The sequence below is a fragment of the Pangasianodon hypophthalmus genome, chromosome 26 (genome assembly GCF_027358585.1).
Source record: "Pangasianodon hypophthalmus isolate fPanHyp1 chromosome 26, fPanHyp1.pri, whole genome shotgun sequence".
NCBI lineage: Eukaryota > Metazoa > Chordata > Actinopteri > Siluriformes > Pangasiidae > Pangasianodon > Pangasianodon hypophthalmus.
In genome coordinates this window covers 2393750-2417831 of record NC_069735.1, presented here as the reverse complement: position 1 = coordinate 2417831, position 24082 = coordinate 2393750, and the positions used below count along the sequence as shown (strand labels likewise).

The 24082-nt window shown below is 39.0% G+C and overlaps 1 protein-coding gene across 2 annotated transcripts; it reads right to left on the bottom strand.

Moving 5' to 3' along the window:
• Nucleotides 1-3324: 3324 nt before the first annotated feature.
• On the bottom strand, nt 3325-23701 carry LOC113535805 (receptor tyrosine-protein kinase erbB-4-like). 2 transcript variants are annotated; one of them, XM_026929324.3, is made up of 3 exons: nt 23434-23701; nt 20746-20815; nt 3325-5551 (listed from the first exon to the last, which is right to left on the bottom strand). In XM_026929324.3, the coding sequence occupies exons 1-3, from the start codon at nt 23497-23499 to the stop codon at nt 5379-5381; spliced, it is 309 nt and encodes a 102-aa protein (XP_026785125.3). In that variant the 5' UTR covers nt 23500-23701; the 3' UTR covers nt 3325-5378. The 2 variants fall into 2 exon arrangements, 1 of the variants encoding a protein (XP_026785125.3); XR_003403636.3 differs by lacking the exon at nt 20746-20815.
• Between the last annotated feature and the right edge of the window lie 381 nt (nt 23702-24082).

Sequence of the window (24082 nt, the reverse complement as noted above, 5' to 3'; positions counted from 1 at the left end):
TATTTAACCGTGAAGTGACTGCTTGTAGTATGCATGAGAGTTCATGTATATGACAGCTTTATGAGATTCAGTAACATGTGCTATAGTTACAGCATTGAGGTGCATCACACCACTGTGAAGCACACTGAACTTAAATATATAGACCAAATGAAATGAAAATGTTTTGTGAGGTTTCCTTTTTCTACTTGTTGAACTTGTCTGCCAAGCAAATGAATAAAATCTAATGGCCCTGACATGAAATCTCCTTGTCCTAGGTGCTAGTGCTACTTATTTTTTGTCCACCATTAACATGTTTCATCTCTGTCCCACTGATGGCTGATGGCACACCAACACTCACCTCTACTTCCAGAACTGACACACAGCGCACACTTGAGTTACTTCACTGATAGCTCTCACTGTCAGTCACATCACTGCTGGTGTTTACACACAGTGCTCATCATTATGTCCTATAACGTAGATGACACTGAGTAAGTTGTAGAGGTGAATGCTGCAGCAGCTGCCACATGGAACCAATTTATAAATTATATGCTGTAAATCTCCAGCTTACACCTCTGTGTTCAATTCTGAACATGTTTTTCTGTTACACTGTGTCAAGAGCTCACAGAAAATATAAAAAAAAATTAATGTGAGAGATTTTATTCTATTAATACGGTCATGAGAAATGCTAAAAATGTTTACCCTACCACTCACCTTAAAGCCTTTTAATAATTCCAAGTTGCCTTATACAAATTTATGTAAAAGTGAAACTCCTGCCTTTGACATTAAAAATGGTCTTATATGGCTTTTGACCTGTGATCTAGCAGCAGAATAAAGAAACTGTCAAACCAAGTAATTGGACTTTGTTATTTGCCAACTCTGTCTATACCCTATACTGGGCACGGGGACACACCCCTTACGGGATACCAGGCTATTGCAGTGCACCATGCACACACATTCAAACACTCATTCACATCTAGGGGCAATTTAGACCAGCCAATCAATTGGAAACTGGACAAACCAGAGGAAACTCACATGGCCATGGAGAGAAAAATGCAAAACTCCACAGAGACAGCAACCTGAGCTCGGAATCAAATCTCGGACAGTAGACTTGCAAGGTGGCAACTACTGTTGATCTACTGCCCTTATTTAATTCAAGCCCTAATTAAACATACGCAGGTCTACTCGTCCACTTATTTTGGTGCAAGTCATGTTGGCAACAGGCTAAAAAGGTCAGAACTGGTCTAAGGACTATAAGGACTTCTCTAGTCCCAGCCACTGATTCCAGCTCCCCCCAGGGGATCCTTAGATGCCAGGGGATCTCCAGATGTTCCCAAGCCAACTGAGAGAGATAAAGTCTCCGGTGGGTCCTGGGGCTGCTCCAAAGTCTCCATCCAGTGGGATGTGCCTGGTATAGCTTTATCAGGAGTTGACTAAGGGAAATCCTTGTAAGGTGCAGCGACTACCTAAACTGGCTTCTATCAATTTGGAGGAGCAGTTGATCTAGTCCAGTGTTCTCCAGGATTGTCAAGTTCCTTACCCTATCATGGAGAATAAACCCAGCAACCTTGCCAAGAAACCTCCTGGCTCCATGAGTGGATCCTGGCAACCCTATGTGTTTGTTTTAATTTCTGTTATGGTCCTGGCTTCACCCCCTGTTATATCATTGCATTACCCGATTGTGGGCACCTGCTTTGTATTAGCTCTCGGATTAGTTTGCCATTTATACCCTATACCTTTCCACCAACATGACACATTGTTAGATTCAGGGTGCCATTATTTTTACAGGATGACTTGTATTTACATTATTGAAGTTTGGATTAAGCCCATTCAAAGTGAAAAGGCTAACAGATGTTAGAACTCAATAATCAATTAAATAACTTTGTAATAAATATTTTGTTTAATATCCACTGCTCTAAACAGTATTTTCTAATATCTTTTTGTTCAAGTCTATAACACAAAAAAATCCAATTTTTCTGTAGCATGTAAAAACTGTCAGGAAGTGTGGACAGTTATCTACAAAACCTTTAACTTCACTGTCTGCTAACATTAAAAAAGTCTTGTGAATCTGTACAGAAGTCATCCATGTCTTGGATAATAACTATTGAACCAAACTAATTTTATTGCTCTTATAGATGGGAGTGTCCAGTGCTGACAAAGGCAAAGAACAAAACTGCCTCACTCTGCAATTATCAAGATTATACTTTTCAGCCTGTCATATCATTAAGTGACAAACTGTTGTTGCATCACAAAATCATGCTGAAAATTAATCACCATTAAGTTTGCTCAGAAGCTTCTCTATTGTGCAAAAGCAGTGTCTGTGATGTGACTGCGGGAAGGTGAATGGGATCGAGTGCTAAAAATTCCCTCATTTCCCCATAAGGAGCATTAATCTTGCTAATGCTAGTGTGCTCGAACCCATACCGCTTCCAGCTTTTATCCATTAATGTGATGGAGAGGTGGGATAATGAGGTAGTGTTTAAACCCAGCGTCATTATTAGAGTTCTCTCTAGAGCTCTGCTGTCTCTTGGTGGAGCAAAAAATACAGGTTTATCGCTAGGAGAGTTTAGCATGCATGACTAAAGAAGAGATATAGAGGAGACAAGGGCTTTCCTCTCATATCTGGATAAATGTGTTCATTCTCTATGGATGGAGATGAGAGGCTCTTCACTTACACTTACCAGGAGACAGAAAAAAGTCGAGATGGGCAAAATGATGAAGCCTGCTATACTATGGAAATGCCAGAATGAGAGGTTTTGAGGTACACAAACTGGTGAGTAGAAAGGGTAGAAAGTGCACTAAAAACAAAAATAAGTCAAACTTTCTGACCCCATTGCATTCTGGGTAATGATGCTCTATAGCATCTTTTTACACACCAAATGGGCCTCAAAGCACTCCAGCAGCAGCAGATCTCAGAGCTAGGTTCCAACATGAGTGCTTCCAATTGGGGTCCTGCTTTACACAGTTCAGATTTTCCCTACTCCAACACTGGGCTTCTCAGCTCATTGTCATAAAGGACCTAATAATTAGCTGATTCATTGAATCAGGTGTGTTGAGAATAAAAATATTAACTCTTCAGTACTCCACATTGTTTTGTAGGCCGGTCATGTCTAAAGGTGAGTTAATAAATGTAATATTGATTATTGATGAGAAATTCTGAAGTTACAACACTCAAGCCATTTAAGAATAAACGCATACTCAAGCGCACTATTGACCTTGGATGAAATTAGAAATTTCAGTTTGTGCTTAATTGGAAATATACTATTTGGAGTTTAGTTAAAGGAAACCACCACCCTGAAACACATGTTTAAAATATATTTATTATTGAAATATCACTGGAGACATTGCTAGTGCAGTCACAATGGCCTTTAATAGAAGAAAAAAAGTGGTAACAGTCAGGTTTTGCTGTTAGCTCATTGAAACAAAAGAGCAAAAGCTTATTTTGTTACTCACCTTTTTCCAGTGCATTCAATGTTTTAATGATAAATCTAACACAGAAGTAGTGGAGACCGCAAATGCTTTAAAAAGTTCCAGAATGAATTGCGGCTATATGACACAGCTGTGCTAAGTTGCATCATGGGCAACGTAAGGAAATCGTTAACCAAAGTGAAAACAGAGCAACATGTCAATTCCTTCAGGAATTTTCAGAAGGAAAAATGCTGGATGCTCTGAAAGAAAAATATATATACTATATGGCCAAAAGTTTGTGGACACCTGACCATCACAACACACCACATATTTCACAAACTACTGCCACAAAGTTGTGGCAATTCCCTACAATTTCCTTTCAGTGGAAATTGTCCAGTCTTTTTGAATTCATTAATAAGTTTCGCAAGTGTTGTGCTTGATGTGCGTGTCATGTTTTCTGTTAAAGTCCATCATAATTTTGCGACAGCTTCCTGATCCAGCCATGAGAATTATTTCAAAACGTTCTTCTTTTGTCAAAGGCATTCTTAAAGGCTATCTGAAAAAAACATAATATAAACTAAGTATGAAAAACTTTTTTGGAAGACATTTTGCTAAAAAGTATTAATTTCCCCTGTGTATGGAAACATTTGTGACACCCTGTAAAGATTCTAGAGGAAGGTATGTTGGCATGTATGCATTCTAACATTTTTTTTAAAAGTTTGCTTAACTTTATGGTGGTGTTTACTGAGCACTTACAGTGTGAAGACAATCTGAAAGAACTCACAGTCTCTGTTCTCATACACTCAGAGTAGATTTAATCAAGCTTGGATTCAGTATAGAAAATGGAAATAGCCCTGAAAGAATTAAACCACCATTAAAGCTTGTAATAGCTGTAATTTAATGGCAATGATGATAGTGTTCATGCTGAAATGACCTGGTAAAAAAAAGATATAGCAGATGTTCTTTGCTCAATCAGGTGTGTTAGGGAAAGTCCCTGGAGAATAAAGCTACATTACAAATACACAAACTTCCCATTGTGTTTTTATCTTGAGAATCTGAAATGTAGGTGAACATCTGTTCCACATAATCACAGAGTGAATCATAGAAACAGCAAAGGCCCAAGAGATTAACCATGAAAAAAGAAAAACAGTTTCTTCTTCTTCTTCCCCTTTTCATATCTACTGATAGCCCTTATCAAGCCTCCAGATGCCCAAATGTTGAGAATCCTTACTGACAGCCTTAACACGACAATGATACAACAAATTATGAAGATGATAACAGTGCCTTATGACTATCTAGCTCTAACATCACATAAACATAAACCATAGCAGAGGTTCTCAATCCAGGCCTCAGAAACTCTCAGACAGATCACAATTTTCTGTTATTCCAGCTCCTGACAAGTTTAAGTGTAAAGTCTCCTCCATGAGTTAATACAGGCAAGGTCAGTTTGCTAGTAAAATACTGAATGCAGATGGTTTTGTCACATCTAAAGAATACAGCTGCATAAATTGAGCCTTAACTGGTGGAAAAGTAGTGACAGTGTGACTGAACATTAAGTTAACTAAATGTGTAGGACTAGGTTGAGAAGTTTAGACTTATGATTCACCTACCATCAGTTTGTAGCTATTAAGGGTTATGGTTTAGGACTAAAGATTTTGTTGTGATGGTCTTTAGGAAGTTGTGGTCATTTAGACGAGTGGATGGATGGATGGATGTACTTTATTGAGCCCAGGGAAGAATTTGGGAATGATTCTGAGTTTAGATAAAGCAGGGTATTGGGTTTAAGGTTTAGGGTACAAAGGTAAGTTTCATATGATTTACCCTGAAGAATATTTGTTGTTGGGACTTAATGTTGGCATTAACATTGGTGTTACTTAGCCATAAGATGTTACGTAGGTTAAGTTTAAGTTTATGATTTAGAATTAAGGTTAAAGGTTAATTTTGGTGTGACTCAGCTCAAGGAAGCTGAAGCTGAGTTTGAGGCTGAGGGTAAGTTAAGGGTTTAAGTGACTAATCTTGAGGAAGTCAAGGTTGCAGTTGTGCTCAGTGTTAGTGATCTCCAAATTTCCCACCAACACCTCACAGTTCTCGTAGAACATGCACAGGGTGTAGTAGTGCTGATCCAGATCTGACAGGGTGCTGAGCTTGTTATCAAAGCCTTTATATGCTGCAAAACACAGAAATATACCATTAAATGTGTGAAACTACTATACATTCAGAATGCAAAACAGATTTAGACATCATCTCACTTAATAAACCAAAAGTAGACTCAGATAATGCTTGCATTAGCATGTACTTCAAATCAAAATTAAAATCCAAACCAATTTCAAGGACATAATTAACACATTTCCTTCATACGTGTAAAACTACATATCACATATAATATGCCTATCAACGATGAAAATCATGATAGTCACACGACCACACTATGTGACTGCAAGTTTCTGGAAACAGCTATATGGTAAAAAAAAAAAAACTACAGAAAAGACTACAGCTTTGCCTTTCCTTCTGTTTTTCTATAAGCAGCACGTCTGTGTATGTGTGTGAGCAATGTTTGTAGTAATGGGCAACAATCCAGCTTGTAAACAGATGAGACTTGATGTGTAATTAAACACACCTCTTTCCACCTATCACACACTTTCCACTGTCAGGCCAGAATCATCTGCTCCATCAGCTGTGCCGACATACTCCAACACCCTCAGGTTTTACAGTGTGTAGGTGACCATCCTAATTGGTCATTCATTTTATACATGTTTAAATTTTCCATAATTAAAACAAGAAATTATCAAAATCTTTGTAGTCTCACATTGCTGTCCACTCAGTTATGCCTCTTCTAGATTCATATGCATGGAAGAGCTCTCTTGTTCATCGAGAGAAACAAAGTGGATTAACATGCAGCACCACTGATTTCTAGTCATCCAGCCAACAGAGGGAAGAAACACAGGCTGTCAGCACACACTCGGGCCATTGATCAGGCTTCTGTTGAGCTCTAATGGCTCCACTCTCGAGATCTGACTGCCACTGAGCAAGATTTAGTGCAACTCAGAGCTACACCACCAATTATAATGAATTTGGAGGCCTCCATTAGAGCAGTGTGTTCTCAAAGTGGGGTCCAGAAAGATGCATAATCAGGGGGTCTGCAATTTTATTATGTTGTTACAGTGGTGGAAATCATAACCCACCATCATCAAAGGTGGGTTCTTATAGATCTTAGCCTGTTTATCTGGTTACTTGGGTTTAATCCAAACCTTATAAATAATGTCAATTTGAATCTAATGACAATTTTAGCAAAACCATTTAGAAACAAAAACCTTTATGGTTTCAATAAATAGCCAAAATATTATTGCACACATTTATTTCCTCTCTCTCAAAATGCAAAATAAGTACATTACTCATGCTTTCACCACAGCACTGTTGAGATCTGGATTGTGTAGAATGTGTTGATTCATTTTCTATAACAACAGGTCTGACAGTAGTGCAGCTGTAGATCACAGGTTTATATTAATGTGTTTGTTCTAATGCGTTATTATTTCTAGAGTAACTTACACAGGTACTTGTATAGTGGCCACGCCCCATAATACTTACAAGCTTTCTGTAAGGGTACATTTATTTAACAATTATCAAAGGAGTCTCCAGTGTCAGCACTTTGATACCATTAAATGCAACTGCAAACAGATAAAACATATGACATCATTCTTTAATAAAGAGTAATTGCTTGCAAACTGCTGTGGTATAAGAGAAATAAAACAATTTGGGATATGTTGTTATAGGGAAATAATCAACTCTTTGGTGGTAACAGTAACCTAGCTTTATCAAACCACCCTGTCGTTGATTATTTTACTATAGCGTACGATGCAACATGCATTCAGCAGATCGGTACTGGAGCTATTACAAAAAGTTGTAATTCAGAGCTGGGGGTCAAGTAAGTTACGGTGAAGTTGTTTAAAAAACAAAACAAAACGAACAAACAAAACCTGCATGGCAAATCTTTGTATAATTAAATGCTCCTCTGCTTGCTCTCTGAATTTATAAAAATGTCAGAATTTAACAGGTTCACACAGGTGAAAGTGATATAATGCCACCTTGGGTCTAGCACTGTGGATGGCACTGAATAAATTCATGGTGGGGAAAAAAGGCAAGAATAGCAGTACTATCCTTGTGAGGACATTCTAGTAACATAATTATTAATGCATCTAATTAATTTAAATCTAATCTAACCCTAACTTTAACATTAAGTAACCAAAAGGAAACCATTTGGATGTTTATTTTTAAATAAAAAACACAAATTAATTTTCCCCAGGGGAACCAGCTAAGTGTCCCCACAAGGTCAAAACTGATATCCCTGTCCTTGGGGAGATATTTGGTTCCCAACAAGACATAAAAACAAGCCCTCACACATACACACACCACACACACACAGATGGATGGCTGAATAAGGAGGAGTGGAGGATCATTCACATACTCTTATCTCTCCCAGACGCTGCTTGCTGCACACAATACAGGCAACAAAAAAAGAGAAGATTAGTCCCAAAGCATCACCTGGAAAAAGCACCCAACCAAACACACACACACACACACACACACCCACACACACCCACACACACACACTGGATTTACTGGTTTTATAGTTTAAATTGTTAGCTATATAATTAGGGGATGTGGCGATTGGAAGCCTAAAGGACCCCTGCTTAGTGATAAATAACCACAACACTGCTTTATACGCATTAATCTGTTTTTCTGCAGGAAATTGCCCAACGTAATGAGCACAATAAGGAGAGAGAGAGAGAGAGAGAGAGTGAGAGAGAGAGAGAGGGAAAAAATAGGAGAAAGAGGCTGTGTGTGCGAGCCTAACATGCGCTGCCATCTGTACGAAAAGTCTCTGCCAAAACTCTAATCAGGTTCTCCATCACATCTCAATACCTGTTTCTGCCAAACCAACACTAAACTCCAGTGGCAGTGCTAATGGATGCCTCGCACCTCCCGCTAGTATACATCATGTGCCATATAAATCCTCCAAACGTTCAACCATTCGTTCTTGAGTTATCACCCTAACGAGAATCTCGGACGGATGGTTAGACAACCTGAAAACATAATACCTCCACCATCTAGTGGCAGAGAAATAATAAAAGGTGTCCTGCTACAAGAGGAAACACTAGGTGATATCTGTGTACTCACATTCACAATGTGACCTTTAAGCTAGAATGAATGCTAAACCCTGTGGGTCTGACGCGACACCCTTTACTGTGACTCTGCATAGAGATGACTACTTCAGACAATCAAAATCCCCTCAGGAAATTTCCCTGAACAGAGCTGCAATTAAAGTCAGAATAAGTACAATGGAGGGAGTCAGAGAAACATCCTCTGTGTCAGCACAAAAACACTGCCATGAAGCAGTGTGCAATTCGCTCAAAATAACCCTGCACACTGACTTTGCTTTAGTTAGCTAACATTTAATTTATGTCCTTGGATGCCTGTATGATACCAAACTCCAAACTGTCCAGTTTTTACTAGGATATCATGTTTTTTATTGGTTCCAGTGATTCCTGTTGGTGTTATTGCCCAGAGATTTTCTAATGAGTAGAGATAATTTGCACATCTGGTGTAAATCTTTTTATGGCACTGAGCAAAATCAAGAGAAAATGATTTGAATGAGAACATCAAAAAAGAATTTGAGCTGCCTTTTTCAAACTGACTGTATGCAGCCAAAGTGGGGCGTCACATTAGCAATTTAACACAAATCAAATTCGTAATGTAAAGTCAACAAGCCTCAATTTTCAACATCACTTTGTCCTCCCTGTTTGTTTTTTCATTGGCCTCCCACCAAATCAGTTCGCACGTTGAAAAAAGCATTAGAAGTCACGAAGCTACACTGTGACCATAAAAATACCACCAGGAGCAGCACCAGGTTTCACCCACCTAGAGGCTGCTTCCCATAGAATTACTTGGGTCTGCTTTCTTTAGAGCATCATACTAGTACTGGGTAAGACCCCACTTTGCTCTCAGAACATCCTCAGTTCTTCATGGAATGGGTTCAAAAAGGTGTTGAGAACATTCTGTTGAGATTCTGGTCCATGTTGACTGGATTACATCACATAATTGCTGCAGATTTTTAAGCTACACATCCCAAAGGTATTTAGATTCAGATCTGTTGACTGTGGAGGTCATTGCAGTACACTGAACTCACATGTTCATGGAGCCAGTGTGAGATGATCTGTGTTTTGTGACATGGCATAGTACCCCTGGGGGGAAATTATGGCCATAAAGCGATACACATGTTCAGCAACAATACTCAGATATGCCGTGGCAAACGATGCTTGGTTGGTATTAAGGGGCCCAATGTGTGCCAAGAAAACATCCCCAATACCATTACACCACCACCACCAGTCTGAACTGTTGAGGCAGGTTGGGTCCATGGATTCATGTTGTTAATGTAGAATTCTGACTCAATCTGACATCGAGATTCTTCAGATCATGCAACGTTTTCCCCAAGCTTCAACTGTCCAGTATTGCTGAGCCAGTGTCCACTGATCACAAGTTAGGAGTTTGGAGGAAACTTTTCCTTTAATTCTCATTTTTTTTGCATCTTTTTCAACTCATGCACTGAAAACCAATGACTTAAACTAAGAATCTCACAAATCAGTCACATCATTGAAAGGTTGTACACTGCATTAAGCCAAGCAAGGTAACACAAAGGACAGAACAACAGATTTTTGACATGCTTGGATTGTTTTGCTCTACAAACAGTAATAATCAGTGTTACCTCCCCAAAAAAGTCACCATCAACTCCGCATTTAGGCAGCACTAATGCTAGCATTGTGTGTGGAGTACTCCTGCTCTCAGAGACACTTGACGGCACTCACCTTAGTGACTGCATTACAGCTCTGCCTTCATGCTAGCGGCTAATGGGGGATAGCCGAGTGGTGAGAGAATTATCCACATGGCAAGTGCTTTAATCAAGTAAATACAAAAGCACTCAAATTGAGCCAAAATGGTAGAAGCAAATAAATATAGCTGGTGTATTTCTGGTCTAGGCGAGGAAAATCAAGAGAAACCAGAGTGAGAAGAAGTGACAGCCATTAGAATTGTTAAACTCTCCATTCTGGTAGATTAATGTGGTATAAGAAGATGAAAACACTTTGGGATATGTTGTTATAAGAAAATAATTAACTTCCAGGTGGTAACAGTAACTCCGCTGTATCACACCATGATACTAGCACGACACAGAGTGTATTATTCCTTACATACTCTGGGAAAGGATTTTTAACTGTCCAAGAATATCAAAATAAAATATCAAATAATTGTTCTTAGACACTCATTTTATTCTCATAATAGACTTGTTATCATTCTGTTGTTGTTGGAATGAGAATCAGACACCTTGAATGCTTCCAACCTAAAAATATGTAATGAGCTGGGGGTTTCCTGAAATACACACACACACCAATCAGCAAACTAATGAAATAAATTATGTTGAGAATTAAGTTAATTAACTTGATGTCTCTTTCATTAGAAAGCCCCACTGCTGCTGCTCTCCTGTTTATTTATCAATAAATGCATGCAAACAAGAACATTGCACCATCAATATTTGTTCTATATTTGCTTTTTGCAACAAGAGTTGGCTGTTTGGGGTGAATGATTTCGAACGTTACATGTCCCAAAGTTAAATTTACATTAGCTATTGATGAATTTAGCCTCCATGTATGGGTGTGATGATACACTAGTATTACGTACTGAAATTCTTACATCATACACCACTAAAACATTATGCTACAAGAGTTTAACACAGTAATTCACTTCTTGCAGCACTGAAAACAGCTAAATTATTTCCCTATTTGTGAACAAAAGGCCAATAGCAAGAGCGATCCTCTTAACACAATTATCACCTAGAGATTTTCGTTTATCATATCGTTCCAATGCTACTTCAGCGCTCACACGCAGAGTATTAAAATCTCAATTTGTGTGAGGTTTGTAAAAAAATAAAGAAATAAAGAAAGAAATAATAAAAACCTTCATGCTATTGTAACTTTGTTCACGGCGAATGATTTCTGCTGAAGATAAATGTTCTGAGGTTATAAAAATTCATAAACAAGATGGTGTGTACGTCTGCGTTTGGATATTCTCATAAAACAGTGCTAAAATAATTTGTGCATCCTGTCCTAATAACATTTAACCACAGCCAGACATCTGGGGTTTAATATTTCTGTCCAAACAAATAAGTTCTGCTGATTCTTTAATTAAGAAAAAAAAAGGCTCAGAACTCCACAGATGGGTTTCACATGGGGGAAAAAAAAGAAGATGATGGAATTTTGGCTCATTATTTGAGGTGAAAAGAAAAGAAAGGCGTGTTAATGTGCAGACAGTATAACTACAGTCACATAGAACTTTGATGGATTTGTGTGGCGCTGTTAAAGGAAAATAATCAACCTTGGAGTGGTGGGATATAGCGGTGTTACTGTTAGCACCCAGAAGGTGATTGTTTTCCAATAACAGTACACCCAAAGTGTTTTATTTCCCTTCTACCACAGCAATTTGCCAATGATTACAATTTTCTATTGATTACAGAAGGACACATCATACTTTTAATCTGTTTATACTTACATTTAATGCTGTGGACTGTCCAGTGGTTAGTTTCATTGTATGAAACCTGTATAATGTGATGCTTACTTGTGAGACCATGTGAGCACAAGAGATGGCGATGATAGTCAGAGTGTAATTCATTTTCTCTCAAGCATCTCACACAGGTACCATGTGCATCTCCTCCTTTGTTCAGGATTTTACCATAGAAGCACTTAACTGAGATTTTCACAACATTACAGGGACAGGGACATGCTGAGATTTTCCATCATTCTATCAAAGAAAATTACTTTCTTCTCCTTTTGCGTAAATTAGAGAAAGGTGAGAGGGCAGAACAGAGAGAAAGAAAAAAATTTAATACAAGGCGTGAGGAGAAGCACTGAAATTCATTAAACAACATGTGGGGACGATGGCTGACGGAGAAACAGTGAGTGTGAGGATCCTTATTAATGAAGGCTGTGTTTATTACACACCCTGTATGGGGCTATTTAACACAGAAAGAGCACTAAGTGAGAGAGGCAAGAGAGATGTGAGAGAAATGGAAAGAAGACGAGCATGTCTAAACAAATATGATAATGGAGATTGAAGCAGAATGAGGACAAACATAGACCCCTGTGGTCATGTTTAGAGAATTAAAGGCTACAGATTCCATGAAATTCAGTGTTTGTATGGGAAAACACACAGAGCTTAGGAAGATGAAACAACAAGGATGACAAAGATAATATCACTGTGTTGCAATAAAGCCACTGAGCCTCCATTATTACACCCATAAATCTACACATCAAACACACATACACACACACTAACATATGTTTGCCTTACGATCAATGTGAGGACCTTCCACTGAATTAATTATTAATATAGCTCCTAAATCTAACCCTAACTTTACCCTCAGTAACCAAAAGGAAACCCTTTGGCTCTTTTAGTTTTTTTTTCCATACAAAAGCAGTTTTTCTCTTGGGGACCAGTCACATGTCCCCACAAGGTACAGATATAAACTATCAGATATTCCTATTCTATTCTTCACCAAAAAAAGTAAAACAAACATAGTCACAGTGCACAGACTTTCTTAATTTCACTCTAAATCAATAGCTACAAATGGAAGCCAATTAGCATGAACATGTTCACGTAATGCTAGCTGGCTTACAGTTGCACTCACTCCTATCAGTGTTAGCAATTTGAAATTAATTTTAAATGTTACATTAATGTTTACACCAACTGACCACTTGAAATTCACAAACATGAACTTTCCAACGAACTAGTTAGCTACAATTGATATAAAAGATCTACAATATCTAAAATATCTAAAATAAAACACTTACAAGAAGCTTTGTAAGTGTGCAAACCCCTAAACTAATACTTTGTTGAAGCACTTTTTGATTTTATTACACCCTTCAGTCTTTTTGGATAAGGGTCTCTCAGCATGGCACATCTTGATTTGGTAATATTGTCCCACTGAATATTTCCCATGCAAAAATATTCTAGATCCATCAAATTGTAAGGGCATCATATTGTTATTTGGATTCAGGTCTGGGCTCTGGCTAGGCCACTCAAAAACATTGATCTTCTTTTGGTTAAGCCATTCCTTTGTTGATTTAGATGTATGCTTTGGGTCATTGTCATGCTGAAAGGTGAAATTCCTTTTCATCTTCAGCTTACTAGCAGACAGCTGAATATTTAGCACTAAAATTGACTGGAATTGGTAGCTATTCATGATTCCTTCCACCTTGAAAAAAGCCCCAGTTCTGGCTGAAGAAAAGCAGCCCTAAAGCATGATGTTGCCACCACCATATTTCACCTTGGGTATAGTGTTCTTTTGGTGATGTGCAATTTTTGGTGCCAGTGTACCTTTTGGAATTATTATATCTTTCAGAATTGATCTCATCAGACCATTACACATTTGCCACATGGTCTGGAGTGAGCTTGGATATTTTTTTGTGAGAAAGGGCTTCTGTCTAGCCACCCTACCCCATAGCCCAGACATGTGAAAAATATGAGAGATTGTTGTTACATGCAGAGAGTAATCAATACTTGTCAGATATTTCTGCAGCTCCTTTAATGTTGCCATAGGGCTCTTGGCAACCTCCCTGGTAAGTATGTGTATTGTCCTTTTGTAAATTTGGAGGGATCTCCTGTTCTTGGTAATGTTACTGTGGTGCCCCATTTTTTCCACTTCTTGATAATGGCCTTCACAGTGTTCCATGGTACATCTAATGTTTTGGAAATTCTTTTATATCCCTCTACTGATTGATATCTTTCGTCAAGTGAGATACCATGCATGCTGTGTAAGCTCTTTGCGGACCATGGCTTCAGCAGTCAGATAAATCCAAGTAGAGGTCAAGAAAATCCTACAGAAACAGATGGTCTTTATTTGGGGTTAATCAAAAAAATTTCATGACAGCTGCATGATAATTACTTTTGAACACGAGATTGAATGTGATTGCTTAATTCTGAATGTAGCTACATCCCCAATTATAAAAGAGTGTGCACACTTATGCAACCAGGTATTATAACTTTTTTATTTTTCCTATTCTCCCTAAATCGGCATGCACATGACATGCATATGACAGAAGACCTTTCCTCAACACCACCTGCCTAGCCAAGAAGGTACAGCAGCGCCTCCACTTCTTATGGGGGCTGAAAAGAGCCAAAGTGAAGCTCCGATCCTCACCACGTACTACAGAGAGACAGCAGAGAATGTCCTGACCAACTGTCTCACTGGGTGTTCAGGGAACTGCAAGCCTCTGACCACAAGACCCTACAGAGAATTATGACAGCTGTAAAGATCATTAGTTTCTCTACCCACCATCGGTATCTTATACAACAACTGCTGCATCCGGAAAGCCATCAGTATTGCAGACGACCGCTCTCACCCCTCTCGTGGACTCTTCACCCTCCTGCCATCTGGCAGAAGGTACAGGAGCATCCGTGCCACCACCAGCAGACTCCAGCAACAGTTTCTTCCCTGACGCAGTCAGATTACTCTACACACAGCTGCCTCCCAATGCTCACCTGGGCTAGTCAAAGACCTAACCCAATATGACTCAAAAACATTGCACACCTGCACTTTAAAAAGCTGCATTATGGAACTTGTTTTTGCTAACAATATTGCTGCTACATTTATTACTGCTACATTACACAATAGTTTACAGTCTACAGCCCATGTTCTGTGCATGTATTGTCCTGTTCTGTGTATTTTTGTACTCGTCTCACACTGTTGTGTATTTCACTTTATGTTGTCTTGCATACTGTTCTGTGTTGCCTCATGGTCCTGGTGAAAAGACATTTCATTTCACTGTGTTCAAGCTATATAGAGGAATAACAATAAAAACTGACTTGAAAATGTTTCTGGTTGTTTTTCACTTAATTTTTATAAGTTGTAATTTCAAATTGATGGTGGAAAAACTGCTTGGTTTCATTTGTTTCATCACAAAAACCTGCCATTTTAACAGGGGTGTGTAGACTTTTTATATCCACTGTATAGCTAGCAGTGTAAAATAAACTTGTGGGGTTTTTTTTGTCTCTGTTTTGAAAATGAGATTGCATTGTGGGCAACTATCATGCAAACACACTTAAAGGAAGATCAGCAGCTGCATTTGTGATTTCCTTCGAACGTTAAACATAACATAAAAAAAAAATCCTTTTTAAAAAATTATCCTTTAATAAAAAAAGAACACTAAAGTTAAAGTTTTGTAATTTGATTGGACAATATGTGCTTAGTCTGTCTACTTTTAGTTTCACCTCCAAAGAAAAAAAAAAGGATGATAGAGTAAATAGGCCACATCGTTCACATTTATTATGCTCCTGACTGCATTTCACAGTCACTGCTGATGATGTGTTATGGATGTGTCTGAAAAATATCAGCCCAAATGGAAATCAAATCTAGGGGGTGTATCATTTTATGTCATGACTGTCACTGAACAAATCTAGTCTAGGCTAGAAAGGAATCATCCCCAGCCTCACCAACTGTCGAATCTGTAAAATCCAAGTGTTAAATCCAAAATAATCCACTTTAAGACATTTGTTAACAGCAGATTATCTGAGGTGGAGGCCAAAAGTGAAACTTTATATTGATGTCTATTCATCTTTGAAAGGCCAGGAGGCTTAGCCCTGCTTGCCCCTGATGATGGGTACATTCTGCAAGTTTACAGTTCTCTTGACTAGATCACTAATCTTATCTAACCTAATCTTCAGTTAATAAACTAATGTGAGAACATAATAATGAGGGTGCATTAATAACAGCTTTGGAATTTGAGGAAGCTAAACTGAACAGCTCTTTAGACCATGTGTTGATAGGACACAATGACAGGAGCTAGTAATTGGCTCTCACTTTCAAGATCTCCTTCACCCAATCAATACCAGGACGTCCAATTAAGCACCTCGCTCCCCAGGAGCTACTGTCACTCACCACAAACAAGGCCTTGCTGCTTCTTGTTGGATCAGTTTGCAAGCCAAACCATCCTAATTACCTGTGGGTCAAAACAAAACAAAACAAAAAAAAACAGAACAGAAAAAGAGGCTAGTTATCGCTAGACCATTAGAGCTTTCATCTTTGCTCTGATCACTGTAACAATTTAGAAACCGCTGAATGGAATCTTACCAGGAAAAACTTCATTTTCCTATCTCGTTCAACATGAAAGTCTTTCTCAAAGATTCCCTTAATGGTTAGAATTATACAAAGGTTGTTTAAGGTTCTGGATTCATGGAGAAGCTAAACACTTCTGGTCTTGTTTTAACCCCAGGCCTAAAAATGCATGCAGCAATGACAGGAAACCTTTGTTAATTAGGTGTAAATGAAAGCAACATGCTCGTAATCAGGCCCAGAGGTGGACACCATTGACTAGCATCCTGACGTCAGCTTGGTGTGAATGCAAATGCAGTCTTGCAGAGCACAGAACCCTCATTGAATGCATCACGAAGGCTTCACCTACAAATGATCATCTGTGAGGTGGCTAGCAAAATGGTTTAACCAAGGTTAATATAGGTACAAACTGCAAGGTAAGTGTTTAGTGTATAGTGTATAGTGTAAGTGTAGTCTTTTGATGGTGGACTCAACAGTGGAGCATTGAGTAGCTTAGGATGATGGTTTCTAAAAGAGACTGAGAACACAGAGTAGGAGACGAGAGAACAGAACAGAGTCTGGGTCATTTATCAAACCTAGCTGCTCTTGGACTGATGAATGAAGCATCACAGAGTGCTGTCTAAATTCATTAGATGTTGAGGATTTATGCTGTACTGGACAGCACAGATTGAGACCAAACACTGCTGAACCGCATGTAAGAACATCACACACTGATTTATTTTCAAAGCAGATTGGATTTAATTGACTGGACAGGAGATGCTTTGAGGATTAAGACCAGGAAAAAGATAGGGATGGTCAAGCTTGGTGTGTTATATGCTATGTTCTAAAATATCTCAAACAGTGCAGAACAAACTCAGTAGCCATATCTGACCAATCGGATGTTCTATTCAGTGCCTAGTGATGGATGTCCACTTTCAATGTTCAGCCGCATTTAACATTTTCATTCCTTTCATACCACACCTCATTTAACCCAATCCAAGGGCTCCATCATTAGCCGAAGATGTGAATTGGGTGCGTTAGAGCAGAAAACATTGCTACCGTGACACTGCACAGTTCTGACTAAAGGTGAGAAATGCTGGTCTAGATGCTTTGACAAGCTTCTTAAAAGACAATTCTGCAAGAGTTTGTCTATGTATTACATCATTTGTGCTCCAGTATAATGTATCTGGGTCTCCAACCTTCCTTTATCCAGGTATCATATGTAAAACTGTCTCTATGCCTCAAGCAGTGACAGAATGTGGTTTTGTTTCTGTGTTAGATAAGTAATTTTACTAAGAATTTTACATTTTAATAAGAAAAAAGTTCAGAACTAATATGTAAGTAAGAAAAAAATAATATTTAAAGTAAGAGAATTCATTAAAAACAGCTTCATTCTCCAACTTGCATCAACATGTTGGACGCTCTTGAGTCTAAAATAGAATTCAGAATATTTACCATGTTAAGCTTTTTTTTTAGACTTCTTCGCTATAACTGCTTAATTACAGAAACCAGAATTGCATCTATCAGTTAAGTAACTGATGATTAAAAAAGTATAGTTGAGATTATAGAACAATATTTCATTTACTGATATAGTTCACTTCTAATTCATTTTCTTAACCACTTCTGGAGGACTGACAGAAATGACTAAATTAAGCATTGTTTTAAAAAGGAAACAGGATTACAACAGGACTAACGGTTCTTGTTTTAACAATCATCTACTGGGCCAAAATATAATTCAGGTCCAGGAGCTTAAAGGTATGGTGTCTCTGTAGCGATATGGTGGTTATTTTTTAACATTGAGGTCACACACTGAGTATCTTGTGCCCATGAATTATTATGTTGTGTTCTAATAATCACTCCGGCAGACCATCCAGCACTTTCTCTCTCCTGGTTAAGCTCACTGTTCTTTTCACTTCTTCTTGTAGATTCCTGGATGAAGTGTGTGCCAGTTTAACCTGAGGGCTTGTTCTCCTAATTAACTAAACGAGAGAGATACACCAGCAGATGGTTGATGAAAGATGGTAATTAAGTTTCCTGAATGTCTCCATCAGAGTTGGCCTGCAGGTTGACAGCAGCGTGACGCTCTCAGATTCAAACTGTAATATACAAAACAAAGGTACACTTACAGAGGGAAAAATCCAACCATGGAGCAACTACTCATAAAAGGTCCTCCAGCATCCTCCTAAAAAATACAGGGAACCTATTCTCCACACACGCACAGTGAGTAAAAGAAAGTGTGACCCCCAGTGATCTTGCTCTTTGGCACTCCATTAATATTTACACCCTCCTCCAAGGAGTGATGATCTCGGAGCAGGAAGATGAGAAGACGTGGGATGAAGGGCATGAAGGTGGGAAAGTTAGGTATCTAAAACATAACATGTAAATAATATATGAGAATATATTGAAGCAGTGTGATTCCAAAAAGTACAAATTAATGAAAATGAGAATATATTGGGGATTGATATTTGTTGAACTGAATAGAAAAAGGACGGTTAAAGCAGGAACGTCCGTCATCTAAACGTCTAAATGAATTTGTTGCTGAAAAACTGCCAAGCCGAGGTCACATGCCGTCACCTCCGCTTTTTCCCTGGGAGTTTTATGATCTTTTAAATTCAAGGAAACAGATGCTATTTCTGCAACCACGGCCAAGGCAATGAAGCTCACATACCCACAGTGTCCAAGGCTTTTCAGTGTGGTATAATGGTACATAGCGCAGAACATCTGGCTTGTCACATTACATTATGGCTGAGTTAAGAAGGTGGTGCCAAGAGATCTAACATATGAGACAGTGATAAAATTCTCACAGAAATAGTGTGGATGTGCCACATCAGGAAATGCTAACCATATCACAATTTCAGATTTCATTATTATAGTATTCCACAATATCGATTTGGTGTTGTTTCAATACAATAACTTGGAGCAGTTAATTGCCTCTTACTTTCAAGAGCCCTCGCCTTTGGCCAATCAATACCAGGCTGCCCTATTAAGCACAGACAATTTTTCCTCATCTCATTCCCACATCAAAATATACTGTATCATTCGATACAAATATAATCAGACCCTCTGTAGCTGAATGGCCTTGATGCCAACCTGATGCGAATGTAAATGTAGTCATGTTAAACTGAGGTGGAAGGTGATTGAATAAATCAGGGTCTGTAACATGTCTGGCCTTATTCCAGCTCTAAAATATAAATATCAATATTCTGCATCTCAGAAGTTTAAATTCCCAGCAGCACCATGATTCATGGTCAAACATCTATGAAAGCACAACTGACCCTGCTGTAATTGGTTGGAAACAACTGCTTAGTACTGCTCTCACTCTTGATTCAAAGGCTGGTCAGGGGTGTGTTTCTTACAGAATAGAGCACTCGGGGCATGCTGACATAGAAAAATTATCAACGATAGGGTGGTGTAATGAAGCAGAGTTACTGTTACCACCCCGAAGTTGAATATTTCGGATCCTGACGTGTTTTGTTCCTCTTATACTGCAGCAATATACCAACAATTCCATTTCTTGCTTGAAACACCTGAAAACACTGTAGACTCCATCCATAGATGTTAAATTAAAGTGTATGAGTACGAGTCCCCTTTATAACTTGTTACTGCAAGAAAAAAGGAGCATGACTTAATAATATATATCAAATTGCCATGAATATCATTAGGGGGAAACTGGACAAAAAAATCCCTCCTCGTTCTCAGTCACACTAAATTGTTTTCTTTTTCACATGTAAGACCAACAGTTAAGCAGAAATCTAAAAACACCGGAGAAACAAATGGAGTCGTCACAGTTGATCCATTCAGCCATTTTGTATGTTTTAAACCAATAGATTTTCTTCATGATGGTGGGAAAAGCAAAGTTCCCTAACTCTCTCTACACTATCTCCATTTGTGTGAGTGAAAGATCATTTCTTGAAAGTTTCTAATGGTGGTGTTTCTTGGTGTTGTTTGAAAAATGGAGTCGCTAAAAGGATCGAACTACAACTGTGAATCTTGTACTCCTATCCCGCAAGCACCATACTTCATTTAAGACTGATAGCTTCTTCTTTAAACATACTGAGAATCTGTGCATTAGTAGAAGAAAGGCATTTCATCCTGTCAATTTGTAGAGCATGTGTGTGTGTGTGTGTGTGTGTGTGTGTGTGTGTGTGTGTGTGTGTGTGTGAGAGAGAGAGTGAGAGAAGGACAATGAGAAAGAGAGGACAGGCCAGAGTCTGGGTCATTTATCACACCTGTCTGCTCTTGAGCTGATGAATGAAACCTCACAGCCAGGTGTCCAGTTTGATTAGATGTAGAGGATTTCTGTTGTAATGGTCAGAGCACAGTGAGACATACCGACACGCACAGCATGAAACAAACACACACACACACACACACACACACACACACCAACAGGCATCTGTTAAAGCAGATCGAAGTTAATTGACTGGGGTGAGAGAGGATTTCAACCAAAAAGAAGCTGAAATTTCCAACACATGCAGAGCAAATGATCCATAAAAAAAAATGACATTTTCTTTACTGTTTAAATCATTGGCTTACATTTGTGTTACATACTATCACATTCAGTAAACTAATAATAGTAATGGGATCAGACAGAAAGTGTCATGCACAAATGTTGCATTGCATTAGCGTTAGTTATATATCTGTCAATGTTACTCATTTCATTCTTCAATACTGGAGTCTATTAGAAAAGAAAATGCTGCTCCATGAAAAACCTATAGTTAAAATTACTACTAGTGCGGCACTGTAAACCTGACAAAAAAGTCATTAAAGTATTAAAAGGTTATTAAAGTATAGTCAAAGCTAAGGCGCTATCATGGATTGACACTGATTGCCAGCACTCTATAGCACAGGTTTTAAATCCCTGAAGGAGGTTGACAATATGGATCTTCCAGAAAGGTTCAAAGACTTGGGTGTACCAGCAAAGGATACTGCTGAGGATCACTACTGTGACCACTACTCCCCTGTAAGTTCTCAAATTCCTTCATCATAGACCCAGAGAGGAGATAAGGTTGCTACCTGAGGAGATGGCTAGGTCTGCCAAAGAGCATGAGCCACATCACCCTCAAACTTAAGCTTCACCCTCAAACTTAGGCTTCCCTTTAAGTCCACAGAGGACTTCAAGGTTTTGCATGTAAGGAAGGTGCCCCAGGATCGCTAATCATGCAACCCAAGTCTCAAATGCAGGACTGCCAATGAAGACGGGTAGGAAGTGGAGAGTTCTGGCGGGAGCAGTGGAAGAGCTGGGCTAGGAACCTTTACCAGATGTAAGCAGCAGCAGCTAGTCCAGCATGATGTCAGTGTGACTGTCAAAGAGGATCAGGCCAGCAGAGCAGTAGGGAGAGTACAGTAACCACACAAGTGTTATGTTTCATGAAACGATATGCCAAAATGAAATAAAAATAGATTTGATTACTGTCATGATTACTTTTCAAGACCTTTCAAATGATCTACGGCATGTAACTACCCAAAACAGAATATTTTTTTTTTATAAATCTTTAGGGTAATCTGTTTTTTAGCTGCAAACTAAACATTAGTAACTAATAATCTGATTGGATTTGTTTTATCCAATGTCCGGATCCGTTTCTTTTCTTATGATATGCTGCTTATGCTGTCGCATTCAGGAGTTTTTCAAGGGGAAATCACCAAAGATCTTAAAGATGTAAGTATTTCAGATTTCATCATGACAATAAACTACTAAACTGGTAATTCACGAGTGGTTAGTAAAAGAGCAGGAATGAGAGCGGGTGGTTTTTACTCTCCTGGGTAGGGTTTACCTTCATGCAGGTGTGAGTGGGTCATTTTTACTCTCATGTAGGTGGAAGATGGTGGTTTTTACACTCATGCAGGTGTGAGTGGGTGGATTTTACTTTCATGTAGACCAGAGCAGAACATCAGTTATGAAGCTTGCAGGACATGTTTGTTCATCGATTCATTCATGCGGAGGCAGTCGTGGCCTAATGGTTAGAGTCTCGGACTTGTAAGCTGAAGGTGAACCTGAAGGTTGTGGGTTCGAATCTCAGGTCCAGCAGGGATTGTAGGTGGGGGGAGTGAATGACCAGCGCTCTCTCCCACCCTCAATACCACAACTGAGGTGAGACCCTTGAGCAAGGCACCGAACCCCCAACTGCTCCCCGGGCGCCGCAGCAAAAAAAAGGCTGCCCACTGCTCCGGGTGGGTGTTCACTACTGTGTGTGTGCACTTGGATGGGTTAAATGCAGAGCACAAATTCTGAGTATGGGTCACTGTACTTGGCTACACGTCACTTCACATCACTTCATTTGTTTGTTCAGCTGCCTTCAGTAACTGGGAAACAGAACCAGTCATGGTCCTTAGAAAATATTGTAGGCAGGTGCAAATAAAAATAGCTGTAAGAGCGAGCAGGATTAAGAGATGTCCATGAGACGTCAAAAGGGGTAATGTGAAGCAACAGCACCATAAAACATAACCACTTAGTAATAGTAATAGTAACAGTGCATTAGACATGCTTACTGTTGCAATGCCAATTGGCCTCAACTCTTGAGAATGTTAGAGAGTGAAAATTCAACAGCTAAATATACCTACATCTATGAACTTCATTAACTTCTTCCAGAGTTTAGGACAGAGAGATACAGAAAGAGAGATAGAGACTCCGATAGACCTAGAAAGGGAAAGAGACAGAGAGATAAAAAGAGTGATACAGAGAGAGAGAGAGAGAGAGAGAGAGAGAGAAGGACACAACTGGGTTAAGTGCGCGCGGATGAGGTGGACAGCGACGAAACAGAAAGTCCGTTACGCACGAGCTTAAGTCCCCCTGTTAACACACACACACACACACACAGGACTGAGATCATGTCTGTAAACGTTTATTATGAGTATAACATAACTGTGAAGGTAAATTCGCCTTTATTTGGAGTTGGATTTGGGAGTGAAGCGCTTACCTGCGTGCGCGCGCGAATCGTCTGGATGACAGCCAACCGCCAGGAACCACCAAAAACACTGAACATGACGAAGCGCCTTCATCTTTCCCCGTCCCTATCTCCATAAATTCACATGTTGAGAATGAATCCTCGGTGTAACTCTGTCCTGGGAGTGAATATGAGTTTATTTCTCTTCGTCATGTCCTCATGTCCTAACTCTCCGCGTTATTTTTTTTTGTTTTTCTTCTGTTAGCCGCGCTGCTAAAACCGCACTCACACAACTTTACCTCAGAGCACCTTGGAGAGGAAGCGCATCCTAATCTACATAACCACGCCCACTCTCTTCTCTGATTGGTCGCGGGGACTGTTATTATAATGAGTGCACCTGAGAGAGCTACAGAGAGAGAGAGAGAGAGAATGTCACTTCTGTTGTTTATTTTAATACTAAAACACTAAGTTAGCTGCAAATCACCTCGAAGTTGATTATTTTCCTATAACAGCATGTGCCGAATATTTTATTTTTCTTTCACCACAGCAGCTTGCCAGCAATTACAATTTTACCTCATTAATGCACATCACACTATGACTTGTGTTACACCCACTATAAACAGTCTTTCCCTCACCAAACTCTCATTTTTCTCTTTCTTAAAGTTATTAAGGCAAAATAACA